The 23,232-nt window shown below is 54.1% G+C and overlaps 1 protein-coding gene across 1 annotated transcript in view; it reads right to left on the minus strand.

Moving 5' to 3' along the window:
- Positions 1-23,232, minus strand: part of MPPED1 (metallophosphoesterase domain containing 1) — a 96,314-nt gene that overhangs the window by 61,881 nt on the left and 11,201 nt on the right. The window contains exons 2-3 of the mRNA XM_028827623.2: positions 20,979-21,280; positions 11,127-11,308 (exon numbers count right to left, since the gene is read on the minus strand). Coding sequence (XP_028683456.1) covers positions 11,127-11,308; positions 20,979-21,202 — 406 coding nt within the window. The 5' untranslated portion in view covers positions 21,203-21,280. The remainder of the gene's footprint in view (positions 1-11,126; positions 11,309-20,978; positions 21,281-23,232) is intronic.

Raw genomic sequence — 23,232 nt, forward strand, 5'->3', positions numbered from 1 at the left:
GTGCCTCCATTCAGGTCTTCATGCAAATATCACCTCAGCAGAGAGTCCCGCCCTTCCCCATCCCTTCATGTCCCCTCAGCCTGAACAGCCCACATCACATGACAGCTGTTTATCCACAGCCTGTCTTCTCCCCTGACTCACAAAGGCAGGAACTAGTTTCGTTCACTGCTGCATCCCCAGTGCCTAGAATCATGCCCAGTGCAGAAAAAGTGCTCGGAAACATCTGTTGAGTAAATAATCAAGTGCAACCTGGAAAACAAATACTTGACTAGTTTGAGGCAGAGTTTAAAATGCATTAAAAGTAAGCACCAGGCTGGGTGCAGTGGCTCATGCCTGTAATCCCAGCACTTTGGGAGGCCAAGGCAGGCAGATCGCTTGATCCCAGGAGTTTGAGACCAGCCTGGGCAACATGCCAAAACCCCACCTCTACAAAAAATAGAAAATCAGCTGGGTGTCGTGGTGCATGCCTGTAGTCCCAGCTACTAGGGGGGCTACGGTGGGAGAATCGCCTGATCCCAGGAGGTTGAGGCTGCAGTGAGCCATGATCACACCACTGCACTCCAGCCTGGGACCTCGTGTCAAAAAAAAAAAATGTAAACACCAGGCTAGGCACAGTGGCTCATGCCTGTAGTCCCAGCAATTTGAGAGGGCGAGGTAGGCAGATCGCCTGAGCCTAGGAGTTCAAGACCAGCCTGGGCAAAATGGTAAAACCCCATCTCTAAAAAAAAATATGAAAATTAGCCAGGCATGGAGGTGCATGCCTGTAATCCCAGCTACTTAGGGTGAGGTGGGGAACTAAGACGGGAGGCTTGCTTGAGCCCAGGAGGTCGAGGCTTCAGTGAGCAATGATTGTGCCACCACACTACACTGGGCAACAGAGTGAGGTCCCGTCAGCAAAAAAAAAAAAAGAAAAAAAAGTAAACACCAGACAGCCAAGATATAGATAAGATGGCAGCAAGAGGGGGCAGGGTAGGAGTATCCCCGAGTTCCTCAGGGAGGAATGGAGATGTTGATTAATTTTAGGCTGTGTTAAGTCTGATACACACATTAAAAATTTATGAGTAACTACTAAACAAATCAAAAAAGAATATAGAATTTCCAAACCAGTAGAGGCGAAAAAAAGAAACTTCAATCAATCCAAAAGAAAGCAGAGGTGGGGGGGATAGAAAGCACAAAATGAATGACAGAAATGGGCATGCTTTATATACCAAGAAACTAAATAAATATTTGTTGTTATTATCCAAATACAAAAGCCTTTACCAAGGTCTTTCCACACAGAAATAAGGAGGACACAGGAATAGGCCTTCAAGCTACTCCCAGTGGAATGAGATGGATGCCAAATATGCTACAGAGGACCAATCAGAGGAGCTGGCACATATCCCAATAATTAGGGCCATTAGTCAAATTACCTTCTTCACTTTGGCCCCCAGGAAGCTCAGACCCTAGTTTCCCACTTAGAGCCCCCATAGCACTGGGTGCTGGAATTCTAGGCCCTCTGTCTGAGCTACCCTAACTTTTTTTCAACCTTGGCTTTTAATTTATCATCAATATTCTACCCAATTTACTATTTTTGTCATTTTTATAAGCTATCTCCAACTCTTTGACACAAAATGAGATATAAACAAGCAAACAAAAAATCTAAACGAATAACAAATTACACAAAACAAAGCCACACAAGAACTTTCAGAGAGCCCAGCCCTTTCCGAGAAATGAATCTCTCTACCCTGCTTATATATTTTTTAAGTTTTTAATTTTAAGGCAGAGATACTTAGGATGATGGTCTTCAAAAAAAATAAAGAAAGGGCCAGGCACAGTGGCTCATGCCTATAATCCCAGCACTTTGGTAGGGCAAGGCAGGTGGACCACCTGAGGTCAGGAGTTCGAGACCAGCGTGGCCAATATGGTGAAACCCTGTCTCCACAAAAAATACAAAAATTAGTCAGGCGTGGTGACTGGCACCTGTAATGCCAGTTACTCAGGAGGCTGAAGCAGGAGAATTGCTTGAACCTGGGAAGGGGAGGTTACAGTGAGCTGAGATCGCGCCATTGCACTTTAGCCTGGGTGACAGGGTGAGACTCCATCTCAAAAAAAAAAAAAGAAAGAAAGAAAAAAACACCACTGCATAACATGTTTGATACACACACACACACACACACACACACACACACACACCAATGGGTCTCATTTTATTTCCAAAGCCATTTTGTTGTAAATAGATAATTATCACTTAAGCACACCTTTCAAGAGTTTATACATTAACATGAAAATACTGTAATTATGGCTGGCCAAAATCACTTGACTACAACTTAGAATTCTAGATTTTTCATCTTTCTTAGAAGTTAATTTTCTCCCTTTTAGCCTCTAACACACAGCGTGGCTTGTGAGGAGTTTTTTTGATGAAGAATATAGAAAATTAATTTTTTAAATGAAGACCAAACCTCTGCTGCACAAGCCATCCATTTTTCATCTGAGCATTGATCTGTCTCCCCAGGTGGTCACTCTGTTTATCAATCACGCTGGCCATGTGACTACGCCACCAAAATCCCTGGACACCAACCAGTTTCCCACCAGAGAGTGCCGGAGGTGACAAGAGGCTCTAGAGTTTAAAAGTAAAATTATTTTTAAAATATTCAATCTCAAGTCTGAGAGAATAACAATGTGTGTCTGGAAATGTCTGAATCAGGCCGTTGTACCAGAATCCATTTTAAGTCTGCTGTACACTTTCAGAGATAATTCTTGTTAGCTCTTTAAAAAAAAAAAAAAAGTTGGTTGGATGTTTTTTATCAAAGTGACCACATCACAAAATTTGTCTTTTCTTTTCTCATTCCTTTAACAACTATTTGTTAAATGCCCACCTCATGCTAGGCTGCCAGGCCCTAAGGATACCAGGTCAGCCATCTCCCTCACCCCTAACTCCATACCCCACCAGCAAATCCTGTTGATTTCACTTCCAAACCAGAGCCAAGCCCATACTGCACTCTTCCTGGGCCACCTCCAGGTCCAGTCTGAGCTACCCTGGCCTCTCACTGACACCTGCGCCAACCTCCCCTGGTGCCCTGGTGTCCCCTCCTGCCTGCCACAGTCAGAACCCCGAATCAGACCTTGTCCTCCCCTGTCTAAGACCCCCAGTGGCCTCTAGAATAAAATTCATGCCCTTGCCCCAGCTGGTCAGCGGGTCAGGATCACCAGGATCAGGCCCACAGGCCTCCATCGTGCAGCACAAATTCACAGCTGGGTCCTTCTCAGTGCACGACTCTCCCAGGGGGATCTTCCCCAACCATCTGATGTCAAGGAGTTTCCCACCCCAGTCACCACCAGCCTACCCCGCGCATTGATCAATTCTCTTCACCCCGCTTGCTGTGTACCACCTATGACTTCATTCACCCTCAAGCCACGCGGGCAGGGGCACCTCTGTGCCGTCCATCACTGAATCTCCGGCACCAAAGCAGTGAACACAGGAGCCCCTCACACTGTGTTGACTGAGATGCGTGTAGACCCCTGCCCTGGCCCCCAGCAGTCACAGCCCCGTGGGAGAGGCAGGAGCTCCACTAACCCACGCTGGGGGCTCTGATGCTGGCAGGTACGTGAACTGGCAGGGCCCTAAGTGCCAGGAGGGGCTAAGTTCACACAGGGTGCACAAACGGTCTCATCTGATTGAGGTGGACACTCCATGAGGGAGAAGAGAGGCCAGCTGCCTAAGGAGGACAGAGCCGGAAGTGGCCCCACACCCCTGACCTCCAGTGCTTGGTGCCCTGCCCGGGGGAGAGGCTGCAAGTCCCGACAGAGCCAGCATGAGGCCTGATGGCCCTTGGCACCCCATTCCCAGGAAGACTCCAGTCCCACCCGACTGCACCCTCCACGCATAGAGCAGGACGGCTCCACCTCCCGGAGGCAGGAGCAGCCCCGCACAGGGGCAGGCGCCCGGGTACCAGCTCCAGGTCCTGAGCTAGGATGGGAGGTGCCCGCCCAGCACACTCTGCAGCAGTCAGAAGGGGCGGCCACGCGGCAGGATCTTGCAGTGCTCAAGTCAGGAAAGGGCGGAAGAGCGAGGTGCACCCCGGCAGGAAGGAGCACGGGAGAGAAGGAGGGAGCTTGTGCATGCTGTTCATTGGGTGGGGAGGTGGGAAGAAGGCAGGGAAAAAATAAAGAAATGAGACAAGAGCAGGGACTCACACAAGCTGCAGGGGACAGAGAGCCATGAACTCTGAGCTGGGGACCTCCCCCATCCGCATCCAAGGTCGGTCCCCCCTCCAAGAAGAAGAGAGGAGGCCAGAGAGTAGACTGGAAGGAACAGACAAATTTTGAGGGGGACGTGGAGGGGTGTCAACCACCAGCTTGCACCAGAAAGTACTTGTTTCCCACACATGATCCTAATTCCTGTGCCTGTGAGCTGCCTCCTGCTCCTGCAACGGGAGGGTGAGGTCCCACCTGCTCCTTTCCGAAGCCCCCGACCTCCACTTGGAGCCTTGAACACAGAAGGTGCCCATTCCGCCGGGCCGGCGGCCTGGGATTAAATCACAAAGAGGCAAAACGATTGTGTGTGGCTCATTTCCACGCAAACCCCCTGCAGCCTCGGGCCTTCCACGCAGTGGCAAATGAGGCAAGAACCAAAGAAACGGTCTTGACGTGAATTCTCCATTTCCCTTTCTCTCCCTTCCTCCCTCACGGATTTTAATTAAGGGTTTACTTGCAAAAGACCTAGTTCTATTTCACTAAATCCTTGGACCCCTTTTATATTGTCTCATATATCGTGTTATGCTCGGCACCAGTACAAAGTTAATTATAACTTCTAAACACTCCATTACCAGGCCTCATCTTCCTCCCCTGCCTGAGTCTGCTAAGGGTAGTGCTACTTAATTAACGGGCCCTTCATGTGCTTTACAGACCACACTTTTTCAACAGACACCCCTGGGCACCTCGGTGCCAGGCTGGGCTGGGCTCTGAGGACCTGTGCTGACCAGGGCATGGTCTCAGCCCTGGAGAGGCTGATAGAAGCTGCAGGAGGAAGGGGGCCAGCAGGCTGGCACACAGAGCACCCACAGCAGCTCAGCAGATGACACAGTGGGCAGAGGGGACAGTGGGCAGGACAGACGATAGCAGTGTCAGAATCACAACAGATGACTGCAGACATCAGCCTCCAAGGGAAAGGAGAGGGGACACAGGAGCCCTGGCTGGGAGGGTACCAAACACCACAGTGAAGTGCTTCATCTTACTACATAGCCTAAGGGGATGGGTCAGAGGTTTGGGAGTTCAGTTTGGGATAGAACTGGTCTAAAACCCTGGCAGACACCCAGGAGGAGGTGTTTTGTAAGAAGACTAGACAATGCAGTGGCTGGACGAGAGAGATGGAGGCATTCTGCAGGTCTGGGTGGAGTGAGAACTGGGGAGTCTGAATGGTTAACATTTGGAAAGAAGGTGGTTGAGAGGCCTAAGGATGGACCCTAGGAGGAGCCCCCTTTGGCAGGCAGGAGGGGAATGAGGAACAAAAGGAGGAGATTGGAAAGGGCCCTGGAGAGGGAGGCCACATGGAAGCTGTGGCAGAACCCACGCTAGAGGAACCTTCGTCCAGCATCAGGCACCGCAGAGCTGAGGGGAGGAGAGGCTGACCAGTACAAAGCCATCTGTGGCCTCTGGCAGTCACTCCCGAGGGTGGCGCAGGGTCCCCAGGCTGTGGGGGCTAGGGGTGCAGTGAGGGCTGTGGAGGCTGCAGGCTTCCTGTGGCTGGGGGTGGGGAGGCCAGCCTGGTACCTGCCAGTCACAGAGAGGGAACTTTCTGGCATCTTGCAAATCCCAGCTCAGGAACTGACAGTTCTTGCAGGCAGGGCTGTCACTCAGAGACGGCAGCAGAATTGAGACCTGGCATTCTTGCCTTGGGAAAGATGTGGGCAGTGCCAGGGCCCTGGGGTCAGTGGCTGCCTCTGCAGAGCATCCCGGGAGGAGGGTGCTTCTGGGTGCTCAGCCTCCCCTCCTGCCCTCAGCACCCTGGCCTCCACGGGACCTGCATGCAAGCACATTTCATCAGGTCCAGAGCCCCTGTGGCCCCAGCTTCTAGCCTCGTCCTTGAGACCCCAACTCAACCTGTGCTCCCTGAGTCTTCCCAGATCGCTTCCCAAGTCCTGTATGGCAACAGCGATGGCTCACACTGGTCTGTGTCACAGCACTGCCCTCCTTGAAGCCCCCATTTACTGGTGGCCCACCCGGCGGCATTCAGGCACGCCCTGCCCTGCAGGGGTCACCATGGCCAGCTCACAGACAGGGCTGTGTCTGCGGGGTCAGCATGCCTCTCATGGCTGCACACTCCTCTCTGTCCAGGGCTCCCCTGGCTGGCGCTGGGCCTGAAGCCTTGACCCTCCCCTCCAGGGGCTGCCGGTGAAGGTGGGAGACACTCCCCCTGCCACAACGTGAGAGCCACTGCCAGAGCCCAGACCGGGAGCTCTGGGCGTACAGAGGAGGAGGGAACAGCTCTGCCCAGCGGGGTGGGGGAGGCTTCACAACGGGCAGCTCCGGAGGGGTGAGTGGAGCACGGGCCCAGGACCAGGGAGGGGAGGTTGTTCTATGAGTGAGGAGTCCAGGCGCCCGGTGTGGCTGCAGGGAAAAGGTGCTGCTGGTATTGAAGTCAAGGAGTCTGTTTTGTGTGGGGCAAGGATGAGGGAACGGCAAGTTGTTCACCATGAGAGCCATTTCACAATGACAGGGCTCCCGTGGTGCCCGGACTGGGCGAAGCGCTGCATGGGAACATTATTCATCAACCTTCCCCCACAGCCCTACGGCAGGAAAACAATTCTCCCCGTTCTACAGGTGAGGCACAGAGAGGTTGAGAGACTGGACTGAGATCACACAGCAAAGAAGAGGAGGAAACAGGGGTGAAGACAGCTGCCTGGCCTCCAGCCGCCCCACCTTCCTGCACTGGCACCGCGGACTGATCCGTCCAGCTGTGAGCTCCCTGAGGCTGGTGAGGAGCAAGGAGCCACCTGCACATTCTTTGCCATTTTCAGCAAGTTTTCCTTCTGCGTTCACTCTTTATAGCTGGAGAACCTGTCCTTATCAATTTTTTAGCTGCTTACTTGACATTTACAAATCAAGCTGCCGCTTCTAATTCATGAATACATTTGGGATATTAACGGCCAAGGGGAAAGAGGGACTGTTCAGAGGGACTTTTTCATCCCAACCCGGCCCCCTCCAACCAACTCAGACCCAGACAGAAGCCTGCAAACAGGCAACACAAGGACACCAGTCACAGCCGAGCCGAGAGCAACGCACCTCACAGCAAGTTAGAGTCCGCAGCAATTTAGCCACACAGAGCCCGGTTAGGTGCCTTGTCTTGTCTTACATGGTGGGTCTTTATTAATTTTTTAAATCTCCTCCTGTTTGTCTGGAGGCGGCTCTCAGAATATGATTTTAAATGCTTTCCATGAGATCATTGAACAGGGAAGGAGCAGGTTGTGAATTTCAAATCTAACTTTCTCATCCAGGAGAAGGGGCTGAGCCAGCGGGTGGGCGAGGGGGGCAAGGTGATGAGGTGGGTGTGCAAAGGTCTCCCACCCTGTTGGCTGGGGAAGGGGCTCATGGAGACCCTGGAGTGGCTGGATGACGCCAGGATTGACCCAAGGCCCAGCGCTGTCCCACCCCCTCCTGGGACACACTTGGCACCAGTCGCCCAGGAGCGTTGCCTTTGTTTGAAATTACCAGAAAAACACACCCCTCCCCCACAGAAAATCAGAGAGAGAGAGAGAGACGGACAACCCTAAAGGAGAAGGTAAAACCCCATGACCCCACCACCCAGACATCGATTCTGGAACATTCTGGAGCTTTAGCCCTCTCCGGGCACACTCTGGTTCTACAATCCATCATGGCCTAAACCTTCCCAAAGCTCCCCCTGCCCTTAGGATCAGCCCCTCACTCCTGTCCCTGACCCAGGAGGCCTGTGTGGACCAGTGCCTGCCCCGTTGCCCTGCCTCTCCCACTTCTCAATGCTCCCAGCGCTCTCTGCTCCCACCTCAGGGCCCCCTGCAGCCTCCACGTCCTCTGCCTGGAACGGGTCCTGCCCAGAGCTGCACGAGGCTGCCTCATTCTCACCCTCAGGCCTGGCCCAACATCCCCTCCTCAGGGAAGCCTTCTGTGCCCACCCAGCTGAATGGCCACCACCACACGCCCCCAGGTGGGTCCCTGACAGACCCCGTAGCTCTCTCTAATGAATGGCTCCCATGCCGCCCTCATATATATGGAGCCATAGTCCCCCCTCATCAGGCTGAGTGGGGCCCTGCGTGCCCTTGGCCTACTGTTACCCCAGGGCTTGTGACACACCTGGCACCTCGTGGGCTCTCAGTGAGGCTCAGCAATAGGATGACGGAATGTTTCCTTCCAGTCTCTTTTTCTGTGTCTGTTGTTGGGAGGGCTGTTGCTAGCTGAGACCACACGTGCATATCTCTCGGGAACTCCACACGCTGTAACACATGTGTTGTTCCACCACCTTCCCTGCCAACTCCACCTCAAGGTTCAGGTCCAATGTCTTCCTCCTAACACCCCACCCCTACCCAGGGGAGCCCAGATCTGGAGACGCCAGTTCATGGGGGCAATCATAACGGGTACACAGCACTTTACAGTTTACAAAGTGATTCTTTCCTCCATTCCAACACAGCCTCAAAACAACCTTTGGAGGGATGCGAGGCAGGAGAGCCTGACCGCCCCCATTCAAAATCAGGCCCAGAGGGGCCACGTGGCTGCTGCGGTCACCCAAGCAGAAAGCAGATCCAGACTCCAAACAGCATCGTCCATACCCTTACTTCCATTAGGGAGGCTTCACCTCAAGAAGGAGAGGCAACACAGAGCTATACCAAGAGTTCAGCACTGGGGTCCAACTACCCAGTTCTGCCATTTACAAGCTGTGTGACTTTGGGTGAGTGACTTCACTTCTCTGGGCCTTGGTTTTCTCCTCTGTAAAATGGGAAGGATAATGGTTCCTGCCTCATTGTCAGGAAGATTGAATGAGTTACTAATACATGCGAAGGGTATAGAACAGCACCCAGCACATACTAAATGTTCAGTAAACTTGAGCTTTATAGAAAAATGCCCCTGTCCAAATGCACCACATAGGCACACAGTCCCTCTCTCAGCCATAATCACCAAACTCTGGGGACCTGAAGCACTGGCCAACCAAGGGGTCTTGCTTTGTGCAGTGGGTGAGTGCCCAAAATACCAGCTGCAAATGGACTGCTATTCATGCCGTCGCTCGCATGCAAATGCTCCTCCTTCCTCAGTCTGAAGCCCATTCCTCCCTGAGTGACCGTCCTGACATCTGCAAACACTTCCAGGCAGCAAAGGGGCGAGGCCCGAGGGAAAGAACCTTTTGTAAAAGGAAGACCCCTTTACAAGTTATGAGTTCACACTTTCCACCCATGATGGGGTGCACCTGGAAGGCCAGGCTGTGTGTGAGAGACAGTCCTCACCCTTCAGAACCTCCATTCTCCTCTGTCGAATAGGGACGCAAATGGTAGCCACCTCAAATAGCCGTTCCCAAATTCAACAAGGCAGAGGTGATAAGAGACTGCCACCCTGTGCCTGGCACACAGTGGGGGCTTGGCCCACAGCGACTCCAGCCTCTCTGCCTTGGAAACGGCCTCTTGACTCCACCAAGTGCAACCTCCTGTCTTTTGAAACCCACAGCAGATGGGACAAGCAGCCTCCCTCGGGGAAGGGACCCCTCCTGAGGGGCAGCCCAGACCTGGAACCAGTGTGGACAAGGTGAGAATCCCAGGGCAGGCCTGCAGGAGCCCTCTCCCCCGGCCTGCACTTCCTGCAGCCCAAACAGAGCCTTTGATTAGAATTTCCCGTTTGAAAAATCAATTTTAAAGGCCTCTGCCTGCCAAACAGAAGGGAAGGCCTTGCTTGTAAATATTTGTCTCGCCTGGCAGAGTCAGGCCCCTGGCTCGCCGCGGCTGCCCTGCCTCGCTCCTGGCCCTCTGCTCGCGCAGTCTCAGCCAACTGCACAGCGGGACGCCCCTGAGGAGGCGGAAGGGACCGTCTGGCAGCTACGTGGGGCTGCGCAGAAAGGTGAGCGGCCCTGCACCCACGCCTCCACGGCAGCAGGCCTGGGTGCTGGGCTGCACAGGGGCCGTCCATCTGTCTTCCCCGGGTGGGGACAGAGACGCCTCACTGTGAGGTTTCTCTGGATTCCAAGGCAAGCGAGTTTTCCCAGGGGGTCCCCCAGGTTTTTTTCTCATTTTGGAAAAAAAGCACAAAGACAAAACCCAGGGGATGTGCTTATACATCATCATCCGCCATGGTGCAGTGTGTGGGAAAGGGCTCTGCTGCCGAGACCAGCAGCTGCCCACATCTGGTCCCTGGAGAAACCATCTCCATGGCAGTGGGTGGCTGAGCTAGGACGAACCAGCTGAGCACCTACCCTGGCACCACCATTCTCTATGCCATTCATTCATTCATTCACCCACTCAGCCATTCATTCATTCATTCATCAATTTCTTTTCTTTTTGAGACAGAGTCTCGCTCTGTTGTCCAGGTTGGAGTGCAGTGGAGTGATCTCAGCTCACTGCAACCTCCGCCTCCTAGGTTCAAGTGATTCTCCTGCCTCAGCCTCCCATGTAGCTGGGATTACAGATGCCCGCCACCACACCCGGCTAATTTTTGTACTTTTAGTGGAGATGAGGTTTCACCATGTTGGCCAGGCTGGTCTCGAACTCCTGATCTCAGGTGATCCACCAGCCTTGGCCTTCCAAAATGCTGGGATTACAGGCATAAGTCACTGCACCCAGCCTCATTCATCAATTATTTATTGAGGCCCTACCTTTGCCAGGCAGCGGGGCCTGGACACTCAAATGGACAAAGACATAAGCAAAGTCCCTTTTGGAGGGGGTCTTCCAGGCCAAAAAACAATTCCCAGAAACAAATGGAAAGTCACAACCAAGACAGATGCTGGAGGAGGGGAGGTCCAAGGTGGATGGGAGAAAGGGGCACCTGGTCTGAGAGGTCAGGGAGGATGACCAGGCAGGAACAGGCCAAGGAGCGGGCCAGGCAGAGCAGGAGGGAAAGGCAGGGAGGCAGCCTCGGAAGACGGCGGGAGCCCCCTTCCTGCTCAGCACAGCCGCCCACCTGGGGCAGGAGGGACCTACCCAGCCACTCGTTGAACTTCTTCACCTCGCTCGGGAGCCCCAGCTCGGTGAAGTCCCCAGCGTGGATCAGCACGTCGCCGTACGGCATCTGGATGGGGTCCGTCCTGGAGTGGGTGTCAGAGACGCAGACAAAGCGGGTGTAGCCCGGAGGCTTGGGGGCATCATGAGGCACCGGGTCCACCCTGTGGGGAGAGATGAGACTGCGGGTCAGGAGGCCATGGAGCCATGAGCCTGCGGGTGGTGCGTCTGCAGCCTCCTCCACCACAGTTCACAGCCCCGTCAATCCTGTTCATATCCACCAGACCAGGGACTAGACACCCAACCTTCCCACTGCAGCCTGAATCCTGACTTCCCTCATCTTTAGCCAGGCAAAGCATGTTTGGCCCCCGAGCCTCAGTTTCCCTGTCTGTAACATGGAAACGTCAGGTTGTGGGGGCTGTAGTGAGGGTTAAAGGGAGTGGGAAGCGGGTACAGCGAGCATCTGCCCTCCGAGCTGAGGTGCTGCACAGCTACCAACCTTTTGTTCATGATCACCCCCAGAGGAGACTTGAGGATGTCTTTTATTTCCCCTACTCACCTCCCTCCCATGAAGCTTCAGCACCACTGGGATGCCCTACGTGTGTTTAGGTACCTCCTGTCCACATCCGCTTTAGACAGAAGAGCAAGACGTTTTTTTGACTCCCCAAGCACCAGATTTTACCCCCTGGGGGCACTATGGCCCCCACTGAAACTGCATGGAATAAAGCCTACGGGGCGGGCGATGAGGACGACTGCCCGGCTGTGCAGGGCACGTCGGCCATCACAGGAGAGCCGCATGGGAGGGGGAGTTTCAGGAGAAATAAAGAACCTAAAGGCAAGGTGTCCATTTTTCAAAACTGCAAGACAGTGTGATCATTTCTAGACCGAGGGCCTTCCAGGGCTGTGTCAGAAAACAATCCTGAGTCAGAAGACCAGGCTTTGCACAGCCTCGGTCTGCACATCTGTAAAACGAAGCTACTTCACTAAGCGAAAATAACATTTTAAAAAGCGGCATAAATGTAGATTCTTGTGCCTCAGGAGCCCATCGTGGCCCTCTCGTTTGACAGACGAGGATGCCAAGATCCAGCCAGGCTGAGCAAGTGGTCCTGGGCACCCCAGTGCAGAAATGTGGACGTGGACTAAGACCCCGGCTCCCGGCTCCCCGTGGGCTAAGACCGCAGCTCCCCATCCAGGGCTGTCTCCACTACACGTTGCCTCCCCAGTTGAATGGTTTTACCAGGCTCAAAACTCTTAAAAACAACGCAATGACATTTCAACAAGCAGCTCTCTCCAAATGAGTATGCCGCTCGAGGAGTTGTGTTTAAATCTAATTATGCGGCAAACCAAAAGCGGTGCCATATCAGTTACATAAATACTTTTAAAGACATCTTTCTAATTATCCTTTTTTTTTTTCAGACAATATACTTCGAAGAAATTTAATTAACACCTTACGAGAGACGTGGGTTCAGCATGCTAATTTGCAGGGCGCACTAGCGCGCTCCATCCGCCGCAGCCGCAGCCGCAGGCGCGGAGCCAGCCTCTCCCCACCATGATGCCGCGGCGGGAGCGCGCACCCGGGGCCCCTTCCTGGGGGTTGTGAGGCCGAGGGAGAATCCCAGCAAGTCAGAGCTGGGCCAGACTGGGAGGAAAATGAAATGAATCCGATGACGACCAACTAGGGAAGTACTAGGAGCTCTTCCTCGTGTCCTCCATTCACTCATTCACTCATTCATTGAATACAACACATCCTGAATGACTACCGTGTGCCAGCCCTGAGCTCAGCGGAGGACCACAGGGATGAACCAGGCTGACCCCTACTCACGACGAGCCCAGGGACTGATGGCAGCAGCAGCCTTGGCCAGACGATGACAATACAGCCAGCACCTTTGACAGGGCAGCAGAGGGGACAGGGCCCAGAGAAGGCCCTAACCTGGCCTGGAGTCTCCTGGAAGCTTCCATCAGGGCAGTGTCTGAGCTGATCTGGAAGCCGAAATCTCCTTCCCAGGAATTCCCACCACTCCTCTGTCCTCTGGGGCCCCCAGTGACCCCCACTCCCCATGACACACAGCTGATGTGACCTACACACCCTGCCGCCGCCCCCCCCCAACCCCCACCACACACAGCTGAGCAGACCAAGGGCAGCCAATTGCTACTGGGCTACTGGCCTGGCACAGAAACTCAAGTGAGCCAATCAAATTCATTCATTCATATTCTCTCTCTCTCTCTCTCTCTCTCTCTCTCTCTCTCTCTCTCTCCGTCTCTCCTCCCTCCTCCTTTTCTCTGTTTCCCTCTCTCCTCCCTTTCTCTCTCCTTCCTTTCTCTCTCTTTCCTTTCTCTCTCTCTCCTCCCTTTCTCTCTCCTCCCTCTCTCTCCCCTCCCTCTCTCTCCTCCCTTTCTATCTCCTCACTTTCTCTCTCTCCTCCCTTTCTCTCTCTCCTCCCTTTCTCTCTCTCCTCCCTTTCTCTCTCCTTCCTTTCTCTCTCTCTCCACCCTTTCTCTCTCCTCCCTCTCTCTCCCCTCCCTCTCTCTCCCCTCCCTTTCTATCTCCTCACTTTCTCTCTCTCCTCCCTTTCTCTCCTCCCTTTCTCTCCTCCCTTTCTCTCTCTCCTCCCTTTCTCTCTCCTCCCTCTCTCTCTCCTCCCTTTCTCTCCTTCCTTTGTCTCTCTCTCCTCCCTTTATCTTTCTCTCTTCCCCTTCTCTCTCTCCTCCCTTTCTCTCTTTCTCCTCCCTTTCTATCTCCTCCCTTTCTCTCTCTTCTCCCTTTCTCTCTCCTTCCCCCCTTTGTGTGTGTGTGTGTGTCTCTCTCTCTGTGTGTGTCTCTGAGGTTTTGAAGATGTTATAAGGTGACAAAGACTAAGTCAAAGAGACAAAGAGATGAAGAAAGGAGAGACAGGGAGTATAATGCCACCCCCGAGCTGCTGGGACCCTGACAGTCTACCCTCCCCGGCGCCCTTCCTAGCAGAGGGGCCCTGAGTGGGCCTCAGCTCCCGCCCGCCACCAGCCAGCCAAGAGCAGTGTGGTTCTGAGGGCTCCGGTTGGGCTGGGCCTGCTACTGGAGCCAGAGCTCTTTAATTAACTCAACTCTTACTTCCCTGCACCCCGAGGCTTCTGGAGCACAGCGAAGATGCAGACCTAGTCATCCCCAGAGAAAGAAATAGACTCTCATTACCCGGCACAGTCCCCCAGCTATTTGGATTGAAACAAATGCTCGACTTTGAAATAACAACAACAATAATGATTCCAATGATCCCCACGCATCAAGAGCTCATTATGTGCTGGGCATGTTACAGGCAGTCGCTCTCTTCACCCTCATAATGACCATCTAAACAGGGTACTATGGGTAGCCCCATTTTACAGGTGAGCAAACTGAGGCTCAGAAAAGGCTGACTTGTCTATGATCTTAGCTACAGGAGCTGGTGCAGCTGAAATTGGAAGCTGGTTTTTGGCTCCAGAACTCACACCACACTGGACTATTACCAGGCTGGACTTCATTTCATTCAGTCAACCTATGGACAAATCTTACCGAATGCCTCTAAATGCCAGGCACCTGCTTGGTGTAAGGATACGTCTGTGGTCAGGACACCCACAGAGGCCACCGGTGTGAAGATCCAGAAACCCTGACTATGTTTGCAAATGAAGGAAAGAGCAAAAAGAGTCAAAATATGGAGAAGGAGGCCAGGCACAATGGCTCACACCTGTAATCCCAGCACTTTGGGAGGCCAAGGCGGGCAGATTACTTGAGGAAAGGAGTTCAAGACCAGCCTGGCCAACATGGTGAAACGTTGTCTCTACTAAAAATACAAAAATTAGCCGAGCGTGGTGGTGTGCACCTGTAGTCCCAGCTACTCGGGAGGCTGAGACAGGAGAATTGCTTGAACCTGGGAGGCGGAAGTTACAGTGAGCTGAGATCGCACCACTGAACTCCAGCCTGGGCAACAGAGTGAGACTGTATCAAAAAAAAAAAATTAACAACAACAACAAAATGTGTATATGTAGAGAAAGAGAGAGACAAAGAGACAGTGAACAACGGGGCATCATTTGAAGATCCATCTATACCTGAAGCCAGACCCAAACTTGAAATTCTTAATATGGGCCAGCAGACTCCTTTTCATCCTTAAGGCAACTTCAGTTGTGTTTCTGATACTTGCAATGACAATGAAAAGTTAGTCCATGCCCAAGCTCCCAGCTACTAAGTTAAAGAGTGGAATTTGAACCCAGGACTTCACAACAGGAATCTGGGTATCTAATCTCAACACTTTGTGACCAAAAAAAAAAAAAGTACAAAATGGTTCTTTCTCAGTGACATTCTGCAGGGACCAGAGATAAGACATGGAAGCAAAGGCTTCTTGTTTCTTGGAGCCAAACTCAACTTCCCCAAAGCTGCTGCCTACTGGGGTGGCTCTGAGACCTGACACCCATCTCCAGCTCTCCCCAGCCTACACCGATCTTCCCATGGGATTCCTGGCAGCAGGAACAATACAGAGGAGAGAACAGCCTCCGACACCAGACCCCAGGCTGGCACCCCAGCTCAGTGACCTCCTCCTCGCTGTGCCCCTGGACCCCACCAGCCTCCAGCCCTGCTCCGTAGGGTGGGGACGAGCCACTCCCTCTTTGTCATGTTGTGAGAACTTAACCAACCTTCACAGCTGGAGCCCTGATGCCAATATCCCTGCAGTGCGCTCTGCATCCTGCTCTCGGTTCCTTCTCTCCCATAAGCCACTGGTTCTGTGGAAGTGCAGTTCCTGGTGCCAAAAGCCCAGAGAGGCATCAGAAGCAGAGGCTGTTACCCCTCGTAACCCTATTCCTGCAGAAATGGGGTGCTCTGAAGGTCCAGGCAGGGACAGCTTCCAACAACTCGTCCAGCCGTGTGACTGGGCATCAGCCATGGTGTTTTAGTAGGAAAGGACCTTTAGCCCCTTCCTCTCATTTTACAAATGGGGAAACTGAGGCCTGGGGAGGAGCAATGACTGGCTGGATCAGCATCACACAACAACTGCCCCGACCCCTTGCCCAGTGGTCTTCCCACAAAGCAATGGATCCAAGGGGACCCTGGCCACAGGACCCTCTGGCGTCCCCACGCCTGTCCTTCCTTCCCACATCCTGGCCTCTGCTCTTACTGGTCCCTCTTCCTAAAGTGGCCCACTCCACAGAGGCCACAGTGCAGCTGGTCCTCCACGCCCAGGGATTATGCCACCCCCACCCCCACAGAAAGCCCTCCGTGATCCCTGACACTCCTCCTGAGTCTTGCCACCTGTCCCGTTCTCACTCTCTTCTCTTTCCTGCTTCCTGTTCCCTGTGCTAGGCTCCAGACATGCAGCCCCATGCTCGTGCAGGGGACAGATGCTTGGGAAATCCTCCCGCAAAGGAATGTATCAGCACAGACTGAATCAGGTTCCACTAAGCGTGCGCCACCAGGCCCAGCAGTGAGCACCTAGAGCTGGAGCGGGGAAGACTTCCCTGAGGTGGTGACACCTGGGTGAGATCTGAAGGAGGAGTCAGTGCTCATAGGGCAAAGAGTTGGGATCAGAGGGAACAGCATGTGCAAAGACCTGAGGCAGGAGGAAGACTGGAATGTTTAAGAAACCGGAAGCAGCCACTGTATCTGTTGCCCAGCACGACACGGATGGAGAATGAGGCTTGGGAGCCAGGCGGTGCCGGGGTGAGTCCTCCCCACTTGCTTTGCTCCTTGTCCCCCATCCCTGCACTCCAGGCTGAGCTCCACGTCTCCAGGAGCCTCTCAGTGTGTGGACAGGCCAAGGAGCCACACGGCACCGGGTGGGAGTCCCAGCTCCCCACGCTCACCTTCCAAAGCCTCAGCATCCTCATCTGTAGAGAGGGGGTCCACACCATCCTGGGACAGCAGGAAAGGCCAGGAACAGGCACAAAGGGGCTGCTCCAGGCCTGGCATGCAGCTGTGGCCTCCCATCCCACTCTGCTATAGCTTCAAGGACCCGGTGCACGCCTGAGGGGCTCGAAGGGTCTTTCAGCGATGACTCAAGCCTCTGCCATAACGCCTTGTAAAGGTCAGAGAGGGGTTGCTGTGCCTGATGCCATGGTCCTGGGGACCTACATGAGAGCTCCAGGCTAACCCTGTCCCCCAACACTCACTCTTGCCTTCCCACTGACCACTAGGTCAGTGGTCCGCCTGCCCACCCTGGGCAGAAGGGCCGGGCCTAGAGGGGCCTCCTGAGACCCCCACAGGGTTGCTCAGTTGCCAGGGCAAGGAATCTTCAGCCTTGCTCACAATCCAGAGGCCCAGCTCCAGAGATTCATTACCCAAGCAGAGCCGGCCTCGTCACCAGCAGGGTCTCTGAGGGCAACGGCATAAATCACAGGACTCAATCAGAGGCCATGTTTGGACTGTCACTGTTGTTATTAAATATAAATTGTGGATTTATTAAATAAGGCCCCCTCGCTCCCTCACCCCGGAGACAAAGCCCAGGGTGGCGACAAATCACATGTCAGAAGGTGGCAGCCATCCCCCCACCGCTCCTGGGAGGAAGCAGCCGACTCGCCATGGAAATCCGTTCAGCCACCTCCAGCAGCCTGCATGCTTCCGAGCTTGGGGTGTGGAGGCTGAATGAAGGGGCAGTGGGAGGCAGAAGCCCCCCATCTCTGTGCCCACCCTGGCTTTACCCAGCTGTGTGCAAAGTTGTGTTTCAAAGCTGGAGCTCAGAGCACGCTCTCTCCAGGGCCCCACCCAAACCCCAGCTGCCTCGGAGCCCCAGAGCCAGCAGGAGCCAGGAACTCTCCCCACTGCCGGAGGTGGTGGTGCAGAGCCGTCCAGGATGGGGTGGGGCAGGCCAGGTGTAAATCCTCACGGGGCCTGCTCCAGCTCCCCAGCTAAGTTCCTTCTCCACAGCGCTTACCATCACCAGCATCACACGCTTTCATGACCATCTGCTAACTGCCTGCCATCCACTGGATGTAAGCTCAGCACAGGCAGGAGTGCCTTCGATCACTGCTGGGTCCCAAGCCTCTCACCAGGCCTGGCATGTGCTACCAATGCTGAATGCTTGCTGCCCACTGGGCCTTCTCTACCAGGATTTAACTCTTTCATCCCCAGTATTACTGTGTGCAGCATTTTTTTCACCCCCTAAGAACCAGTTTTTACCCCTTGGAGGGGCTGTTTCCTCCACTGAGAATGCGTGGACTAGCGCCACGGGGGGTGAGGACCAGCTTTCCGAGCTGTGCAGAGCACATGTGCCAACCGAGGAGGGCGGCACGGCAAGGGGAATTTCAGGGAAGCATGTGGTGCCTCCACCTGGAGTAGCCAGCTCCAGATTGGGGAAACTGAGGCACCAAGCAGCATGACCCCCATCCAAGCAGGCAAGCTCAGTGCCCAAGGTCCTAAACACTGAGAAACTCAGCAGCTCACAGACATCCCAAATGCGTGAATAAATGAATGACTCAACAAAAGAATGAATGGCCCCGGGTGGCTCAGTTAAATGGAGTAGATCACCCCTTCTCATTCTGTCATTCACCACCCTCCCTCAGGACGCAGCCCAGCCTGCAGAGACCTGTGGTGTCTCCTGCTCATCCCCCACTCCCACTGCCTGCCCAGCTGGGCCTCTCTGCAGTTCTTAGAGACCCCCGTCTTCTAGCCACCTGCAGGCTCCAACCCTGCCACTGCTTCTGCCTGGTCCACTTCCTCCTCACACCCCCTTCCAACTTGCTATGTCTATTCCTCCTGCTCTGGCCTCAACCTAGAAATTATCTAGTTCTCCAGGAGGTCCAGGAGGTCCTTCCTGGATCCCTTGAAACTGGGAAGCGCCTCCTCAGCCCCCACTCCCTGTCTTCCTGTTTCCCCGGCTCTGTTCTCAGACTAGGAGCTCCCTGAGTGTGTGCCTGGCCCAGGAAGGGGCGCTGTGACTGACAGCTGTCCATGGTCCCACTGTGTGTGGTGCCGGCACCCTCACAAACCCCACCTGCCCTGGGAGGCCTTGCTGCTCTCTGCCTGCCCACTAGGCAGGAGTTCAGCCTGGCCTACAGGGACCTCAGGCTCAGTCACCTCTGACCCACCCAGTTGGAGGATGACCCTCACCAACAAAAGATAAAACTCAGGCCAGGGAAGGTCCCCGTCCCTGCAGCCCCTCCCAGGCCTCAAGTCCCACAGACCTAAGGCCCGAGGCCTTCCTTCCTGCCCAAACCCACCAATTTGGTCCCAAAAACAGAAACCCAGAGGCAGCAGCCCAAATAGAAATCTACCAAAAAATAAAGTAGGCAGCCACAGGCAACACCAGTCCTGCGGCCCCACACGGAGACAAGCATTTTCCTGGGCAAGTGCCACTAGAAGACCGCAATCCCTGCCTGGAGCCTGCTGCCCTGCAGAGCCCTTCCCTGTACCCCCCTCTGCCCACAACAGAGGCCAGGCCTGAGGGAGGCCGCACAGGCACGGGAGGCTGCAACCTCACACACATCCCACCAGGCCAGGGTTTGGAAACCCCCTTAATTCCTTCTCCAAGTGGTCCGAGGGACAGTGGCTGGGACTCCACAAGCACCGCTGCCCCAAGATGGTGATCACAGCCCCAGAGGCGGCCCAGAGCCTAGACCCTTGTTGGGGCACCAGACCCCTGGGCAGTCAGGAGGGCTTCCCGTAGGTCCTACAGCACTGGATCAGCCCCTGTCACAGCTCCCGCCTCCCTGTGCTGTTACCTCCCTGCTCTGCAGGGGTCATCCCTGATCCAGACCCAGCTTGGGCGCGGGCACCCAGAGTCGGGTGAAGGTACAACAGCCGAGGGGACAATAGCCTCCGCTCTCAGGCAGAAGCGTGAACATCCACACACATCACAGCCCGAGGATGTGGGAGGCCCAGCATGGAGAGCCCCGGGCTGGACTCAGGAAGCCTGGGTTCGAGTCCAGCTCTGGCACCTGCCAGCAGGGTGGGGCACCTCATGGGCCTGGGCCCCTGGTTCCTCACCAGGTAAACTCTGTCGTGCAGGGCTCATGGGAGAAGCAACAGGTATAAAGGAGGAGGGGAGTTCTAGGGACTCAGGGAACCACCCAGAGCAGGGTCAGGAGCTTGACCATCTCTGGAGCCACCCCCAGCCACCCACAGCTTTCCAGGACCTCAGGAAATCCAGATGGGAAAGGCTGGCCCTGCACACAGGCATCAGGACAAGCCCTCCTGCTGCCTATGGGGATCTTGAGTCTGTGTGCTCCCCAGGGCCTCACTGCTTGAGCACTGCTTGGCACTGTCTACCCCTAGTGCCCCAAGGGGTAGACAACAGAATCCCCCAGTCCTTTTGGAAAAGCATCTCTGCTTTCACAAGAGAAGCACAGGGTCTGGACAAAAGGAAGGGCAGGGAGAGGAAACACAGAGCCCAAGACTGGGTCCTAACCTGCCATGGGGCTTGTGGCAAGCCCCTTCCCCTTTCTGGGCCTCGGTCTCCCTGTGTGTACAATGAGGAGAGTAAATCAGACAAGGGGTCACCACCCAAATGCCAAGAAAGGGATCTGGAATGTGGCCCCCGCCAGACGCTGCCAGGAGGACATGTGGGCCTGGGGTTGCCAGGCCTTTGGGTTTTATAAAGTGAAGCCAGAAGTCTGGAGTTTTCTGTGCGTCCACCTCATCTTTAAATATTTGTAAAACATGCTCCTGGCCAAGTGAAACAGGACCGCGGCCAGAATCGGCCCACAGGCCATCCATCTGCAACTTCTTGCCGGTCCCTCCCAACTCAGAGCCCCAGTGATCCTAGGATTCCAGAATTGCTGCAGTCAACAAACATTCAATGCTTGTTAACGGTGCACCCAGAACCAGGAGGCACCCGAGACCATGCACCCACCCCAGGGGGCTGTCACCACCCCCACCCCCACCCCACAGGTCCCACTTACATCTGCACATGCGGTGGCTGGAAGCGGCCCTGGTTGATGTTGTAGAAGGTGAAGGCCTGGGTGGGGTTGGAGCTGTACTCGTCCACCTCGATGATGAGCCGGCTGTGCTGGTGCCGCCGAGCGGCCATCACGTGGGACTGGGAGAATGCCATGCCCAGGCCACAGGGGAGGAGGGCCAGGGCCTCCGCCTTCAGGACGCCGGCATCCCACCTAGAGCGCCACATGGACCTCCGCTGGCCGCCCCGGCATCTCCCACCGCTGCCGCCACCGCAGCCCGGCCCCCCGCCAGACCTGGAAACAGACTGAGGAGACGGAGCAGAACCGTGCGACAGTTAATCTGTTTGGGATTTGCTTTATTTAATGTCAGATGAAGATTTAGAAAGAGGGAGAGGGCGGGGGGAGAGGGAAAAAAACACAGTCGTACAGCTCAAAAACTCATTACAAATCTTTCCAACTCAGCAGTTTGATGAATATACTTTGGTAAAAAGAAAAGGGAAGGGAGGGAGGGGACAAGAAAAAAAAGAAAAAAAAAAAAAACACAACCCACAGCACTGTGGACGGATGCATGCATGGCCCAACGTGTTTAAATACTTCAGGCTTTTTTTTTTTTTTTCCTTCAACAAAATCCTCCAGAGCCTACAGGGTGACAGGGAGCTGGGGTAAGACAATGGCTGGTATTTTGTAAACAGGTGAGTTAAGTTTTACTTTTCAGAATTGGGAAATAAGAAGGATTCTCCTACAACCCTCCCCCATCCCCCACAGACCCCCAAACACACCCACACGGCCCCACGCCCACACCCCTGCAAGCCCGAGCAGGTGGAGACAGCACGGGCGAAAATTCTTCCCTCAACATCAATTTCATCTAAAGATATCTTTTAGTGGTGCCCCGAGAAGGGGTTTTCCCAGACATAGATGGTCACATACCCACCGGCTCAGGGGTGGTGGTGCAGGTAGGGGCGGAGATGGTGAGGGAGGAGGAACCTTTTGCAAAAACCTCCTCTGGTGCCTCACTACCTTCTCTCTCATGAGGATCTCAGGAACCCTGAGGTACCCCGTCAAGCTTTGAATTGCAGCTTGAGAATATGCAATATTTTTCAAATCTTTTTCACCGGGAAGTGCAGTTTGCACTTATATTTACTGGGCTTAAATATCCCTCCAACCGACCCCGCCTCGGGGTCAGTGTAGAACTCTGTAGAAACTTGGAAATGCAGGCCCCGGGTGAGACCCCATCCTACCCCAACACACAGCACTACGGCCGATGCCTCGTTACTCAGACCATCGAGTTGTCTCGTTCCTTTTCATAATTATTTTCTAAACTGTGTCAATGGGAAATGCCTTGAAGACTTTTTGTCGTTGTTTTCAGTTTGGGTCGTTAAGACCCTCCGACGATTCCTTTTGCACTGTATTTAACCAAGGAGAAAATAACATCATTGAAACTATTCCTGGATAGGCATATCGCAAACACGCTAAATGAAGAAAAATCCCGTTTGCTTTGCGCTTGGAAGAAGAATCGACACGGTCAGAAAACAAATTAGATTAGGAAAATGACAAAAATTAGAGAATGGAGAACATTGTAATTATGTGCAAAGGAGAAATGGGTTATTAATTGTTTTTAAATCTTGATCATCTCCCTAGAAGTTGAAATAAATAGCAATATCCTCCTTCTCCCACCGACCCCTAAAGACACGTCCTGATTCCCAACACATATCCCTCTTCTCCACCTGCAAAGACAAGGGGGGAAACGTCTCCCTTTTCCTGGGGACACACTTGTGCCATTGTTTGGTCCTGTGGGTTGTTTCTAAGTGATTGGCTCTCCCTGCGGGTGCTACGCAACAGAACTGTAGGTGGGGGAGCAGGGAACTGCACCCCTCTTGTCTGTAACTGCTGCCCGGCACCCAGAAACCCCGGGAAAGGCCTCAGAGCACCAGATGCCAAGTTCCAGGACTCTGCATACTCTGAGCCAGGCCTGCCCAGATCTGGACAGGGGTCAAGCCCCAGCATGGCTGACTTGCTGTGTGACCTTAAGTCAACTTCCTAACTTCTCTGAGCCACCAGCTTCCTCTTCTAGAAGATGGATTTGAGGCCCGGTGCAGTGGCTCACACCTGTAATCCCAGCACTTCCGGAGGCTGAGGCGGGCGGATCACCTGAGGTCAAGAGTTCGAGACCAGCCTGGCCAACATGGTGAAACGCCCCTCTCCACTAAAAATACAAAAATTAGCCGGGCACTGTGGTGCACACCTGTAATCCCAGCTA

This window comes from Macaca mulatta, chromosome 10, assembly GCF_049350105.2.
Source record: "Macaca mulatta isolate MMU2019108-1 chromosome 10, T2T-MMU8v2.0, whole genome shotgun sequence".
In the NCBI taxonomy this organism is placed as follows: domain Eukaryota; kingdom Metazoa; phylum Chordata; class Mammalia; order Primates; family Cercopithecidae; genus Macaca; species Macaca mulatta.